The sequence below is a fragment of the Diabrotica undecimpunctata genome, chromosome 9 (genome assembly GCF_040954645.1).
Source record: "Diabrotica undecimpunctata isolate CICGRU chromosome 9, icDiaUnde3, whole genome shotgun sequence".
Classification (NCBI taxonomy): domain Eukaryota; kingdom Metazoa; phylum Arthropoda; class Insecta; order Coleoptera; family Chrysomelidae; genus Diabrotica; species Diabrotica undecimpunctata.
The window spans coordinates 87,479,489-87,495,698 of record NC_092811.1 but is presented as its reverse complement, the minus strand read 5'-3'; the positions used below and the strand labels follow the sequence as shown (position 1 = coordinate 87,495,698).

Sequence of the window (16,210 nt, the reverse complement as noted above, 5' to 3'; positions counted from 1 at the left end):
TTCGGATCACTTTGGTTTTTTTAATGTTTATTTTCATACCAAATTGCTCACAGGTCGAGTTGGTCTTGTCAATGAGTCGTTGTAGAACTACGTCGGAATCCGCAATTAACACTGTACTGTAGGATGAATTACAATCTAAAATTCTCTAATTTTTAAGTGTTATAGTCCTATCAGAGATCTAAGCGGGTCATTAATATTTATTATCGATAAATGTTTACCACAAGGCAGCGGGGGATCACCTCTGGACAGGATCGTACCTTTTATTTTCGATTTGCATTACTTATTAGACAGTTAGATGTGTTTAAAAGACAGTTTTTATCATTGTCTACTAAAGTTATAATAGTTACAAAAATATTTGTATACACTACATTCACATGTTTACAAAACTTTCTCATTTCTTAATAGAGTACAGAAAGAATAGAGGCAAAAATATTTTAGAAAATTATTTTCAAAATTGAGGTGTGTCAAAAAGCTGGTTTTATACCGTTATCAACTGAATTTAAAAATATTTACATAAATTACATATACATAGAAAGTTTACCGTTTATAAATACAATTCACAAAGTACTTACATTTAAAAAAAATAACATGGACAAGTCAGTTTCTTTGAGCAACTTACCTGTATTTTTTCAGCTATCATTGGTTATTTTCTCCATTTCCAATTCAATTAGACGAAAAACACATGAATTTAGGGTAAGCGAAACATTACTTCTCCTTACCGATGCTTTTAGCTTATGCCATATGTGTTCAATAGGATTGACCGCGCAATACTACTCTTACTACTGTGTGACCCATTTCTTCTTCCAAACTGTTCCAATAATATTGTTTTCTGATGAATAATGATTTTAAAGTTTTAAGTAATTGCTTTTAGAATAATTATGTTCATAATATGTATCATTTTCCAGCGTATATTCCTGGATTCTAAGTTTGGTGTCATTAGAACAAGGAACTTTATTCGGCCTACGACTGTGGTAGCTGGCATTGTCAATCACAGTTACACTGTTTGGTGCTATATTTGGCAATAACTTCGTTGAAAACCAGTTCTCAAATAATTCTGACGTGGTGTCATCATGATAGTCGACACGGGAGTACTTAATGTTTTTGCATGACAAGGCTAAAGCATTAGGTATAAAACCATTTTTTCCTGCAAGGAATATTGTAATACGTTTTTATTTATTTGATGAAGTTTTTGTTGTACAGCGGCAAGAAGAATTTGCCCAACCACATTTTGGAATGTCATGGGTGTCAATCCTCATCTTACCATAATTTGGATATTACCTAAAGCACCAATCACGATATATTTAAAATCGTAATTATATTTTCTGACTTGGGGAACATGTAGACTAAGATAATATTATGACAATTTCGTTAGATATTTGTTTAACTTTTTTTATAAAGAAAGACAATTTGTGTATAAAATAATATTATTTAAACATGTTTCGTCCGTGGGAAGAGCCTGGGCTTCTCGTGAAGTTATTGATAATAATAATGCCGAAAGAATAGACGTCAGTGTTAACAAACCCGTAAGGCGCATTGTTTTGTCCTTGGACGAGAACTTTCCAAATTTAATGCAGTGAAGGAAGCGGCAGCCTTAACACGAAGACCAATGAACACAGTGTGGTTCATAACAAAACAACCGATAGTAAGTAGAAGGAAAAGAAAAAGACGCTGGTATGTTTAGGAAACTAGACCGGAGTTATGTGGAGATCATTAGAAGAAAATTGTATAACATGTATGAAGAACAGATGGTCTCCACGTTAAAAACCATCATACAAAAAGTTGCAGAAAGATGACACAGGACTCAAGTGCTGCAGTCAGACAGTAAGGCAATGCCTTCTAAAAAACGGCTTTAACATAAAAACCATCGATAAACGCCAAGTGATTATGGAATATGCTCGTCTACAAATACAGAGGATGGAATTTTTAATTCAAATTCATATATCCAGAGAAAGTGGAAGAGAAATTGTTTATCTGGATGAAACGTGGTTTGACACCCATGACGTTCCAAAATATGGTTGGGCAGATTCTTCTGGTCGCTGTACAATAAAAGCTCTATCAAATAAAGAAAAACGTATTACAATAATCCATGCAGGAACAAAAAATGGTTTTCTACCTAATGCTTTAGCCTTGTCATGCAAAAACATTAAGGACTCCCGTGTCGACTATCATGATGACACCACGCCAGAATTATTTGAAAACTGGTTTTAAACGAAGTTATTGCCAAATATACCACCAAACAATGTAATTGTGATGAACAATGCCAGCTACCACAGTCGTAGGCTGAATAAATTTCCATGTGCTAATGACACCAAACTTAGAATCCAGGAATACATGCTGGAAAATGATATATATTATGAAGATAATTATTCTAAAAAAGAATTACTTAAAACTTTAAAATTATTTTCCATCAGAAAACAATTTTATTGCGACAGTTTGGCAGAACAAATGGGTCATACCGTATTAAGACTTTCTCCTTACTATTGCATGTTCAATCCGATTGAACACATATGGCATGAGTTAAAAGCATCGGTAAGGAGAAGTAATGTTTCGGTTAACCTAAATTCATCTGTGGTTGGTTTAATTGAACTGGAAATGAAGAAAATAACTAATGACAGCTGAAAAAATACAGATAGGTTGCTTAAAGAAACAAATATTATAGATCTAGATAACGACAGAGATAGTGAAACTGACTTCTCCATGTAATTTTTTCTAAATGTAAGTACTTTTTGTATTTATAAATGGTAAACTTTCTATGAATACGTAATTTATGTAAATATTTTTAATTTCAGTTGATAACGGTATAAAACCAGTTTTTAGACACACCTCAATTTTGAAAATAATTTTCTAAAATATTTTTGCCTCTGTTCTTTTTGTATTCTATTTAGAAATGATAAAGTTTTGTAAATATGTGAATGTAGTGAATGTAAATATTATTGCAACTTTAAAACTTTAGTAGACAATGATAAAGACCGGCTTTTAAACACATCTAACAATCGAATAAGTAATGCGAATCAAAAAATGAAAGTATGATCCTGTCCAGAGGGGATCCCCCGCTACCTTGTGGTAGGCACTTATCGATAATAAAAAATATTAAGGACTTAGATGTTTGGTAGGCCTATGGCAAATAAATGCGACCAACTTCCGAGGTAATTTTGAATGAAAAAATAATTTGCTATACAAATTTTTTGCTAAATTTGCTATATAAATTTATATAGCATTTCGTTCTACAATGACATCAAAAAAGCACTAGACAGCACCAATAATAGAGATATAACAATAACAATTGGGGATTTTAATGCCAAATTAGGAAAAGGTAAATTTCAAGACATTATTGGTGAATTCGGACTAGGAATAAGGAACGAAAGACGGGAAAGACTGACGGAATTCTGTCAGAAGTTTGAAAGGTAGCGACAAATACATTCTTTTAGTTACCACCACGTAGATTATATACTTGGAAATCACCTATGGATAGCAAAGAAAAAATTATCAGAAACCAGATAGATTATATCCTTATCATTAAGAGATACCGTAACTCCATCAAGTCGGCAAAGAGATATCCAGGAACAGATGTGTCATCAGACCACAATCCAGTAATCGTAAAATTCGAAATCCACTTAAAGAAAATAAAAAATCAACAAAAGACACAAGAAATAAGTACTCTGCTAAAACACCCGAATATAAAATGAGAAATAACGTTGATAATTAACGAGGAGTTAAGCAAAACAATAACCAATGATAATGAAGATTCCAACGAAAAATGGGAAACATTTAAGAATACATTAATGATGCCAATTAAAGATATGCTGAGTAGTCAGAAAATCGATAAAGCTAAGACTCCATGGATGACAGATGAGATCTGGCAACTAATGGAGAAAAGAAGATCATACAAAAACAAAAATGTAAACGAATACAAAGCCACATACAAGGAGATCAGGATAAAAATACGGGCATCTAAAGAGAAGTGGTACAACGACAAATGTTTAGAGATAGAAGAACTCCAGAGTAATCATGACAGTTTTGAATTGAACAAAAAAATTAAAAAATTTACAGGTATAAGACGGTCCAACAATAGTAACACCCTGGTTAATCATCATCATTTAATCCGGATCTATCCACTGCTGGATATAGGTCTCCCTCAGTCTTTTCCATGTATTTCTGTTTTGTGCTGTTTGCATCCAATTTTTGTCGATTCGTTTTATGTCATCAGACCATCTTGTTGGTGGACGACCTCTACTTCGATGTGCTTCTTGTCTCGGTCTCCACTGTATTATTCGCTGTGTCCATCTGTTATCCGACATTCTAGCTATGTGCTCCGCCCAGTTCCACTTAAGGGTCATAATTCTTTCTATGGCATCTGTCACTCCTGTTCTCCGTCTTATTTCCTTGTTCGTGATCCGATCCCTACGAGAAATGCCTAACATCGATCGTTCCATGGCTCTTTGGGTAACACAAATTGTATTTCTTACTTTCTTGGTTAGTGTTAATGTCTCTGCACCATATGTAAGTACTGGCAACACGCACTGATTAAAGACTTTTCTTTTAAGACACATAGGCGGTTCTGACCCTGGTTAATACGAATGGTAAAATAATATCTGATATCAAAAGCAAACTAAACAGATGGAGAGAATACGTCCAAGTATTGTTTGAGGACGATAGGACACAACAAGATAGCATGAACGATTGCGAGGAACATGATATAGGTCCAAATATAACTAAGGATGAAATAATACATGCAATAAATCTGATAAAATCTAATAAAATTGCAGGGACTGATACAATTCCAACTGAAATAATTAAATTAATATTAGAAGATCAGATCAATGTATTAGTAGACTTATATAATACTATAATATATAATACGGGTATTATTCAGATTATTCCGAGAGATTGGCTCAAACCAACATTTATTACATTACCAAAAAAACCTAATGCAAGGGAATGTAATGACTACCGTATAATTAGTCTAATGAGTCACACACTAAAAATATTCTTAAAAATTATCCATTTAAGAATTTTCAGAAAAGTGAAACAAGACATCACTGAAACCCAATTTGAATTTAGAAATACCATGGGTACACGAGAGGCATTATTTAAATTTAACGTCCTCATGCAAAGATGTATGGATATAAACCATCCACTCTATGTTTGTTTTATTGATTACAATAAGGCGTTCGATAAGGTCCGACACAACCGTCTTATACAGTTACTTAAAGATAAACACATTGACAAAAAAGACTGAAGAATAATAACTCATCTCTACTTTAACCAAACAGCAAAAGTCAGAGTAGGCAAAGAACTTTTGGAGGAAGTAGAGATAAAAAGAGGCGTAAGGCATATTTGCATACTCTCCTCCTTATTGTTTAATCTATATTCAGAAGAAATAATTAAAAAATCACTCGAAAATGAAACAATTGCAATAAAAGTCAACAGCAGACCCATCAACAACATCAGATATGCCGATGATACTATACTAATTGCAGAGAATATGCAAGATCTACAGACACTTTTAGATAATGTAGTAAATGCTAGTGCTAAACGCTAGAAAGCGGACTAACTAACGTTTAATGCTAATAAAACAAAATGTATGACAATTTACAAAACACAACAACAAGACATTTTAAACATAATAGGGGTTCCAATAGGAAAGGTAAAAAAATACAGATATCTTGGTACAATTATTAATGAAAATAACGAGTATACAAAAGAAATAAAAATGAGAATTGGACAAGCTAGAGCAACATTTAATAAGAAGAGAAAAGAGATGACAAAATAAGAATATTACGTTCATATGTGTTTTCGGTGCTGCTATATGGGGTGGAGGCCTGGACCTAAGAGAAAGCGGTGAACGATCTACTTGAAGCATTCGAGATGTGGACCTACCGAAGAATATTTAAAATAAGTTGGGAAAAACCGAATAACAAATGTTGAGGTCCTCAGAAAGATGATAAAGGAAATGGAAGTCATGAATACGATTAAGATAAGAAAGTTACAGTATCTCGGCCACGTTATGAGAGGGGATAAATATGTGTTGCTACAAACCATAATGCAGGGAAAATGAAGTATTGGAAGAAGACGCATCTCCTGGCTCAACGATCTGAGAAAGTGGTATAATTGCAGTTCCGTCGACTTGTTCAGAGCTGCAATCTCAAAAGTGAAAATAGCTATGATGATTACCAACCTCCTTAGAGGAGACGGTACCTAAAGAAGAAGAAGAAGATGTTAACTTTTTGAGGACGTAGAGTTCGGTAAACAGTGTCTCCCTACTAACGAAAGATAAGATTCATCAGTAAATAAAATGTTTTTAATAAAATTGGGTTCATCATTAGCCTTCGTTATTAGAGTTTCACAAAACTCCATTCTTCGAAAGTAGTCGTCTGGATAAAGCTGCTGCGTTTTCGAATATTAAAAATTTTTGTAACCGTTCTTTTTCATTCTACCTTGATTGTTGCACAAATTTGTATAGGTATATCGGTATCCCGATATTCTCTTTCCTCAACTTTTTCTGGTGACACTTCTTGAGCGTGATATTTTCGGCAATTTTTTATGTAACAAAAGCCAATAATAATAATAATTATAAACTGACTGTACGCACGGAATTGGTCTCCCTTCAAAAAACACAGAAAATAAATATACACACTTTTGTCCAGAATTACCACCATAAAACAAAAATTGTTGTTTACAAAAATAAATTAAAATCTACTCTGGTATTTCTTTAACAACTACTGTATAATAACAAATTATTGGCGACGGGGCAACGGAGGTGCGTGGAAAGTCGACGGCGCACAGTGTTACTATTTAAAGTACGTATATCAAATTAAAATTTAACGTACTGTATAATTAAAATGGTCTTTGAGGACAATAAATTATCCAATTGAAAGCCAAGCTACTTGATTGTTGTAATCATTTTTATTTTGTTATTGTCAATTTAAAGATTAATAGTATTTATATTAATATTTGATTATTTATATTTAGTTGTTATTATCATAGCCTTCGTCTTTAAAACATTTTAGCTTGTATTTTTGCTCTTACATATTAACAGACTGTAATGCCGAATTCATTCTAGATACAGCGTTTTCTAAGTTTGAATCAAAAGATGCAAGTAAGGTGTCATCTGCATACAAATTATCATAGACATCACATTTAACAAACAAGTTTATCTCGTTTAAATACAATATGAACAAAAGGTGTCCTAGCACACTAGCTTGAGGTACCCCAATATTAAAACCTATTTCAGAAGAAGTAATATCATCAATCCTCACTTTTTACCCAATAAGTAATCTTTAAACCATTCAAGAACATTCCCTCTAACACTATAGCCGTCTTATTTAGTGAGAAGTTTATTACGATCAATAGTTTAAAAATGTCTTTTTAAATCAAGGAATACCACCACTACATCAGTATCATTGTCCAATTCAGATCTGAGTTTACAAAGTGAAAGTTGCAGTGTAGTCTCACAGAAATACTTTTTACGAAAACCTGGTTGATTCCTCATTAAGAATTAATTTTTATCAACGTGATCCATGACTTGATCATATCCTACTAACTCTAATAATTTCTGATTTATAATTTTGTAGTTTAGTATTTCATTAATATTACTCTTACTAACGACTTTACCATGACTACCAAGTCACCTAGTGATAGTAACTTAAATTCATAAATACTGAGATACAAAATCCGATTATCATAGCTCCATAATCCTTCGGAGTTGATAGTTTTAACAATTTGTCGAATACTAGAGACGAAATAGGTACTCACCAAACTGACACACCATTTCAGGTCTGTCATTCAGAGTACATAACTGATTCTATACCTTAAATTCAATGAGATGAGGGAATTTCTAATAATTAGTATTTTAAGCGTTTTCACATAAGTCTAGACTTATTTTTGTAGCTATCGATTTTATTAAAATAATATTATTGTTTTTGCTTTAAACATATTATAACTATCACATTTCTTGCCTTTTTAAAAACCTTCCATTTGGCATTTCTATCGCTTATGTTACCAGTTTTAAACTCTATTATCAAACCATGGTACGTTACTTTTGATCTGACATGTTTGAATAGGTGCTATTTTATTTTTGACAGACTGACTGTTTGATAAAATTTTATTGTAAATAGTATTGAGATCAGTAGAATCTAAATTCCAATCACGAAAAAGTAAATTCGTTTGGATTTGATATATTTTTTCTTCCTTAAAAACTGACCGATATTATTGAATCATCACTTAACTTGACTTAACTTGGGAGTTGAGTGAACAAAACAACTAACTAGATCATTATTAACGAGAAAATAATCAATTAAGGTTTCACTAACATTCGTAATTCTAGTAGGTTCAGTTACTAATTGCTTAATGCCACATCGTAAATAATACCTTAATTTTCTGAAGCTAGTACTTAAAAAATCCAAATTAAAGTCGCCAAGTAAAATACAATTGACATTACTTTTAAATAGTTCGTCAAGAATATGCTCTATATTCTCTAAAAATACTGCATCAGAACTAGAAGATAAATGATACATGCCACCCAAGACAATCTTGTAAGAACCAATATCTTCTTCTTCTTGAAGTACCGTCTCCTATGGGAGGTTGGCTACCATCACAGCAATCTTTACTTTGTAGGCTGCAGCTCTGAACAACTGTATTGAACTGCACCCATACCACTCCCTTAAATTTCGCAACCAGGAAATCCTCCTACGTCCCACATTTCTCTTTCCCGAGATTTTTCCTTGGATTATGAGTCTAAGCAGATAGTACTTTTCTCCTCTCATTATGTGGCCCAGATATTCCAGTTTTTTCGTTTGTATGGTTTTTATGACTTCGCATTCCTTCCCCATCTTCAGCAGAACATTTTGATTTGTTACTCTTTCTGTCCATGGTATTTTCCACATTCTCCTGTAACACCACATCTCGAATGCCTCAATGTTTTTGATGTTTATCTTTTTCAGTGTCTAGGCTTCCATGCCGTACAGCAGAACGGAGAAAACATAGCACCTTAACATTCTCGTTCTTAAGTTTATATTTATGTCTCGGCTGCATAGGAACTTTTTCATTTTGACAAACGATTGTCTCGCTGTCTCTATTCGCCTCTTGATTTCTCTTGTCTGGTCATTAGTGTCAGTGAAGCAAACCCCTAAATAGTTGTAGGACGTAACTCTTTCAACTGTCTGATTATTTATGGTTAAATTTACATTGGTGTATAGCTTCTTTGTTACAATCATGAATTTAGTCTTTTTGATGTTCAGTTTTAGACCATACTTTTTGGTATGGGTGTTTATGTTTTCCATCAAAAACTGTAAATTTGCTATGTTATCTGTTACTATTAGCGTGTCATCAGCGTATCGTATATTGTTAATTAACTCTTCGTTAATGTTAATACCAATGTTTTGCTCTAGGAGCGCTTCCTTACATATTGTTTCGCTATGTATATTGAATAATAGTGGAGAAAGCACACAACCCTGACGCACACCTCGACGAATCACAATTTCTTCGGTTAACTTATTATCAACTTTGATTTTTGCTGTTTGTCCCCAGTACAACCTGGATATGATGTTAATGTCACGACTGTCGATGTTTTTGCTTCTTAAGATTTCATACAGCTTTTGGTGTCTGACTTTATCGAAGTCCTTCTCAAAATGTATGAAACCTACGTAGAGGTCTTGGTTTACATCCAAACATCTTTGCATTAACACACTCAGGCCAAACAAAGCTTCCCGTGTTCCCAGTCCACCTCTGAATCCAAACTGTGTGGCGCTTATGTCCTCTTCTAATTTATTAAATATTCTTTTGTGAATTATTTTAAGAAATACTTTTAGTGTGTGGCTCATCAATGCTATAGTTCTGTAGTCTGAACACTCTCTGGCGTTATTCGTCTTCGGGATTGTGACAAAAGTAGAGGAGAGCCATTTCTTTGGTATGATGTCTGTTCTATAAATTGTGTTAAAGAGGTTCACCATTATTTCAAGTGCGTCGTCGTCTATTAGTTTCAACAGTTCTACAGGAATTTTATCTGGTCCTGTAGCTTTACTCCCTTTTGTGTTCCTTGTAGCATATTCTACCTCGCTTTTTAGGATTTCAGGCCCTGTTGTGTCGTCTGTAGGTTCTGCCACTGCTATTTCTGGTCTTTCGTCTGCAAAAAGATTTTCAATGTATTCTGTCCATCTTGCCAGTTTTTCATTTAAATCTGTAATTATTTTACCTTTTTTGTCCTTTACTATGGATGCTTGTTTTACTTTTTTACCTGTTATTTCCTTGATCTTTTTATGCATGGTAAAGCTATCGTACTTTCTATCATATTCTTCTATTTCCTTGCAGTTGTCCAGAACCCAGTTCTCTTTGGCTTCTCTAATTTTTCTCTTAATTTCACGGTTCACCTCTTTGTATTTTGTCTTGTTGGTTTTATTTCTTCGCCTTTCCTCCATGAGATGCAAAATTTCGTTTGTCATCCATTTCTTTTTCTTAATTTTGCTTGGAGCTAAGGAGCCTTCGCCAGCTGTCATAAGGGCCTTTTCTATCTCCATCCATTTATTTTCTACATTGCCTGTGTTCCTATTTTTTGCAGCGATGTTTCTAAGATTGTTGTTTACCTGTTCTCTTGTCCTTTCAAGTATAGTTTGGTTTTTCAGTTGCTTAACGTCTATCTTTTGTTTAACTGCACTTTTCTGTAGTTTCTTGAATCTTATATTTACTACAGCCACCACCGGATTGTGATACGATTCTATATCAGTGCCTGGATAGGTTTTTGTAGACGTGATGGAGTTTTTAAACCGGCTTCTGATTAGTATATAATCGATTTGATTCCTGACGATGTTGTCTACATTATCCCTTGGTAATGTCCACGTGTACAATCTACGGTTTGGTAATCTGAACATTGTGTTCATTACTACAAATTCTTTTTCTTGGCAAAATTGTATGAGACATTCACCTCAGTCATTTCGTTGTCCAAGTCCAAATTCACCAGTGCATCCATCAGTTTTCACCGTACCAACTTTAGCGTTGAAGTCGCCCATGATTACGGTGACCTCTTCTTTTTTGGTCGATTCCAGAATGTATTCAAGTTGTTTGTAGAATTCTTCTATTTCCTCATCCTCTTTCTCTGCTGTCAGTGCATAGACTTGAATAATGTTAAATTTTCCTTTGTTCGACTTTAGTTGGATTGCTATGATTCGTTCTGAATATGGGGTAAAACTTAGTACCGATTTGTTGACTTCACTTTCTACTATTATTCCGACTCCATAACGGTGTTTTGTATTATCAGTTCCCGAATAGTAGAACGTGCCGTTTCTAGTTGAACATTTGCCGGAACCTTTCTGCTGTACGTCGCTGATAGCAAGTATTTTCACACGTAGTCTTTTCATTTCTGTAGTTATGTTAATTAATTTCTCGGCTGCATACAAGTTTCTTGCATTCCAAGTAGCTATTCTCATAACTTTATTTTTTTTTAGTTTCACGACTTCGTTCGCCACTGTCCCCCCTCCCCCCCCCCCCTTCCCGAGAACCGATTGGGGAACTTTTTACTCCGGAATATTTCGTTTTGAACATTGCCATTGATGGTTTTTTACAAGAGAATCCATTTGGATATTTAATGCAGTGGTTTCCCGTTGCCTTCTGCATCCTGATGCCGTTGACCACTGGCTTGGTTCCTCCGCCTTCGAGACCGATTTCTCAGTCTCAGGACAACAGAGTGTCCCGCCATTTACCAGCTTAAGGTTTTCATAAGCCCCCTTTCAGACGAGGATACTGTATCCGAGATACGCGTATCCGAGACGCAGATATTACATAGACTCAAATGGAGCTTTTCAGACGGGACGCGCGAGGGATACAGTATGCGAGATACCGAATTCAGTATCTCGGACCCTCCTGTCGCCGACGACTGCATGCGTATCCCAGATACAGAAGAAACATTATGTTAAATGAACGCTTTCAGACACGAATACTTTTGCACCACATTCCATAGACGCGCGATTTTCTGTCGAATAATTGTGAATAAGCAACGAAAGAAAGACGGTGTTTTCTGAATATAGTTATACGTTCCCTTGGTTTCTCTTAATTCTACAATAGGATGAACCCACAAATTACGTCGTCTTCTCAGTTTCTTTTTATTTAATTTGTACCACAGCATAACACACTCTTCTACATCCATACTCCAAAAATATAACCGCACTGCACTGCTACTATTTTCATACTGACGAGCATGCCCGTGAATCCGATACAGTCGCCATCGAAAATTCTGTATCTCGCATACAGTATCTCGGATACAGTATCCTCGTCTGAAAGGGGGCTAAACATATAGTACAGCACCTTCTGTAGATCGTGTAGATCAATTGCAGCGTATCACCTTATATTCACACAAAAGAGTTTCAGAATCTTCAATTTCACTTGTAACTCGAGCTTCGCTAACCACTGTTATTTTAGGACAAGCACATCAGACTCAACTTGATCAACTTGATTTGGTCCATTTTGTTTAATAAGCTTTGTGCATTTATGTAAATACAGAACATCAATATTAAATATGTAATATACTAGGGCTACTTACTAGTTGTTTTTAGATAAATTTGTCCTTTCAGAGTATTGTAGGCTTATTATTAGGTAATGAATTTAATTATATTAGAATTATCACCTTTCTTAACTATATCGTCTAGCTGTAATGTGATTTTCTTGCAATGTGTTGTTCTGTTAGCAAATTTTCCCAATCTAAACAGTTTTATATTATTAACATAAAATATTTTTATATTGTTAATATTAAAGTCAGTCAAAATATTAAGTACTGCCTGTTTGTCCTCTGCAATACATTCCAATTGTTTATCTTTAACTGATTTATTAACATTAAATATAATATATTGGAAGCCCTATTTTGCCTTTTCAGCATTTCGGAAATCCTCCATATCTGGTGTAACAGATGCGAGATTTTCCTTATGTAGAATTTTATTTATACCATCGAGTTAGAATCTATGGAGAAGCTATGAGCATATTAACGTGTGTATTAAAAACGGCGTAGGTAGGCGTGGCTAACTATGATACCAATATGGCGGTGGGATCATGGCCGGACTCAATAATATTAAAACTACTATAAAAATATAATTAGTTATTCAGAAGATTTAATAATAATCTAAAAAAGTGCAATATATTTTTAATAAACTATGATTTATTTATCCCGCGGTAAACAGTAAAAACACGATATATTATACATAAAGAATTAATACAGTCAAATACTATTAATTTATTCTCTGAAGTATGGGCCATTACTTTGTTTACATATTTGTATAGTAACCTGTAGAACGTTATTCCTGAAGATTTTTTATTAACATTGCTTCTGCTACTGCAACTATGTTGAGAACAAGAAACCATTATTATGCACTATCACAATATATTATTACAGTTTCTATAAAAGTATTATAAAACTAAAAATATTCGAAAAACAACAAACGTAAACAAACATATACGATCTGTCAAAAGTGTCAAAACAATCTTAACGATATGGCCAAAGATAGGTCGTTTTTAGTCACGTGATGCCCTCTCCATAGATTCTAACTCGATGATTTATACTTTCTTTAACCTCACTTCTTTCAACAGAGCTGGTATCTTCTGAAATCCCACTTCACACTGTTCGCAGAAAAACTTCAGTATACGTTTTGTTTTTAACTGCATGCATTTAACTTCAGATGCTTTTAAATTACCACATTCAATACAAAGAATTGTTCTGCATCCATTACATAAAAAAACTTGGTTTAAGTCAAATTGGTTATCACACTCGGTGAATTTTTCCATTTTTTCCAGAATACTAATGCCTGACGCCAAAATCTCTAATTTATAGGACGTGTAATCTCCCTGCTTGATTTTATATTAGCCCTAAAGTCTGGAATGCCACTTTCACCATTCCCGCCGTCTGAAGGTGTTCTTCTTCGCCGTGCCAGCCGTTGTGGTCTTCGCCTGTATTCCAAGACAGAGGTATGGGTCCACAACAAATGATTGTTTTTATCCTTTATTACACTTCAAACACTAAATGTCTCAGATAATGATCAAAATTCAAGATTTTTACACTTTCGTATAAGAAATAAATGTTTAGGTTTCAGAGTAATAATTACTATTTTTTTAGAGATACAAATTAAACTATGTAAATGAATTTGACGTATTACTGGGGCATTTTACATTTGATTATTATTCAGTGAAATTAATATATTTATTTATGTAATACCTACAGGCAGACCAGCCCTCAATTGTTTCGGAAACCATTTCGTTATTGTTAGAAAGGAAGGTCAGGTCCGTAGTTTAAATGTTGTGTCAAGAATAATTCTGACATCAGTTTTATTTTAATTCACTCTTTAGGTATTAAAAAATGATCTAAACCAATATCTTATTTTTTAGGGTTGTTCGTGAACAATACTGCTGCTTTGCTAGAAGAACAAATTGTGAAAAGAAACTTTTAGTTACAGTGACTATTTTAATTATAGTGATTATTGTGTTAGTTATAGTTCTAGCTTTAATAGCATCTCACAAAGATATAGCAGAGAATTTAAAGGCCACAATATCAAGTTTATGATAGAGAATGTTTATGAATTATAGTTATTAGATATTTTCCTTTTATATTTTTAAGTTATTGAATATTGTTATTGTATATTGTTGTACTTAGTTATTGAATATTGTTGTAGTAGAATCCACAAGCGATTTTGTATTATTTAATAATTAAACAAAAATATTGTTATCACATTAGTATGAATATGCCTTAAAATGTGTACCAAACTTCTTTCAAATATCGTGGTGACCATACTATAGAAACATTAGTGATATAAATAAATAAGGACAACAAGAAGAAAATGTAGCAGTTTGTGGATATTTATTTACTTTAACCGTAGCTCTCATAAAATGTACATCTTCTTCTTCGCCTTTTCCCATTATGAGTTCGCCGTTTTCGTCCTCCACAGCACTCTATTCTCTCAGTCACCTTCTCTGAGGTCTCTATCTATCATAGCATTTCCGACGTATGTTTTCCATCTTATAGTAGGTCTCCGTCTTCTTCCCGGCGGGTCCCAGTTTAATATTCTTTTCGGCCAATTATGCTCTAGCATTCTTTGTACATGCCCGTACCACTGCAGGGTTCTGTTTTCCAACTTTTTTGTAATTGAGCATTTTAATTCCATTCTGTTCCATATTTCCTCCGTTCTTATTCTATCCGCTCTTGTGATTTGTAGACATCTTCTCATAAAGTCCAGTTCAACTGTTCTTATTTTATTTCGTATTGTTGTTGTCATTGGCCATACTTCCGCTCCATATAGGGTAATATTCATCACTATGCTTTGAAAGATCCTCTTTTTGTTTTCTTTGGTTAGAGTGTTGTTCCATATCACTCCATGAAGTGCTCTTGTGGCTTGTTTTCCCCGTGCTATTTTCATATTTATATATTTCAAACAAGTACCATTTCGGCTAATCATTGACCCCAAATACTTAAAAGTCTTACAACTCTTAATAGTCTCTTCTTCTAAACTTAAGTTCAAATCTGCAACCTCGGGTCCAATACATAAGTATTCGGTCTTGCACATATTTATCTTGAGTCTCCAAATTTCATTAATTTCCTTATCATATATTCCATATCCTCCCTGTTTTGTGCTAAAATGACTTGATCATCTGCGAAAAGTAGTGAATGTAATATATTCTCTTGTACTGGTATGCCCATTGTTCCGCATTTTCTATACCATCTTTTCAAAGCCTGATCTATACTTGTGTTTCTTTATAGAGTCTTTGTGTTATATTCACCCATTTCTCTCTAACGCGCATTCTTCTTATTGCTTTCCATAGTTGTTTCCTGGGCACGCTATCGTATGCTTTCTTTAAGTCAATAAAGGTCATATGTGTTTCAATGTTTTTTTCTTTGTTCTTTTCAATCTCCTGTCTCATAATGAATATATTATCTAAAGATGATCTGGCTTTTCGGAATCTGGCTTGTTCTTCGCTATAATGGTCCATGTGTTGTTCTAGTTTTTCTTCCATAACTGATTAAAAGATTCTTGCTATCTTGCTATTGAAGGCATTACACTGATCCCTCTGTAGTTATTTGGTGACCTTTTGTCACCTTTTTTGAAAATGGAGGACATGTATGATAAATTCCACTCATCGGGAATCTTCTCTCCTGCTTCGATTTTATTAAACAACATTTGTATAAAGGATACTATCCTTGCGCCTCCATATTTCAGCAGTTCCATTTTTATGTTCCCTGGTCCTG

At 34.0% G+C, this 16,210-nt stretch overlaps 1 protein-coding gene across 4 annotated transcripts in view; it reads left to right on the top strand.

Annotated features, from left to right (window-relative positions):
* The window catches only part of LOC140450233 (uncharacterized), a 47,805-nt gene extending 33,110 nt beyond the window's left edge, over positions 1–14,695 (top strand). For 3 of the 4 annotated variants that reach the window (XM_072543746.1, XM_072543747.1, XM_072543744.1), the window contains exon 3: positions 14,359–14,695. In XM_072543746.1, coding sequence (XP_072399847.1) covers positions 14,359–14,533 — 175 coding nt within the window. In that variant the 3' untranslated portion in view covers positions 14,534–14,695. Of the gene's footprint in view, positions 1–13,770; positions 13,942–14,358 lie in introns of all 4 variants that reach the window. The other variant, XR_011951990.1, reaches the window with a different exon arrangement.
* Positions 14,696–16,210: the final 1,515 nt, after the last annotated feature.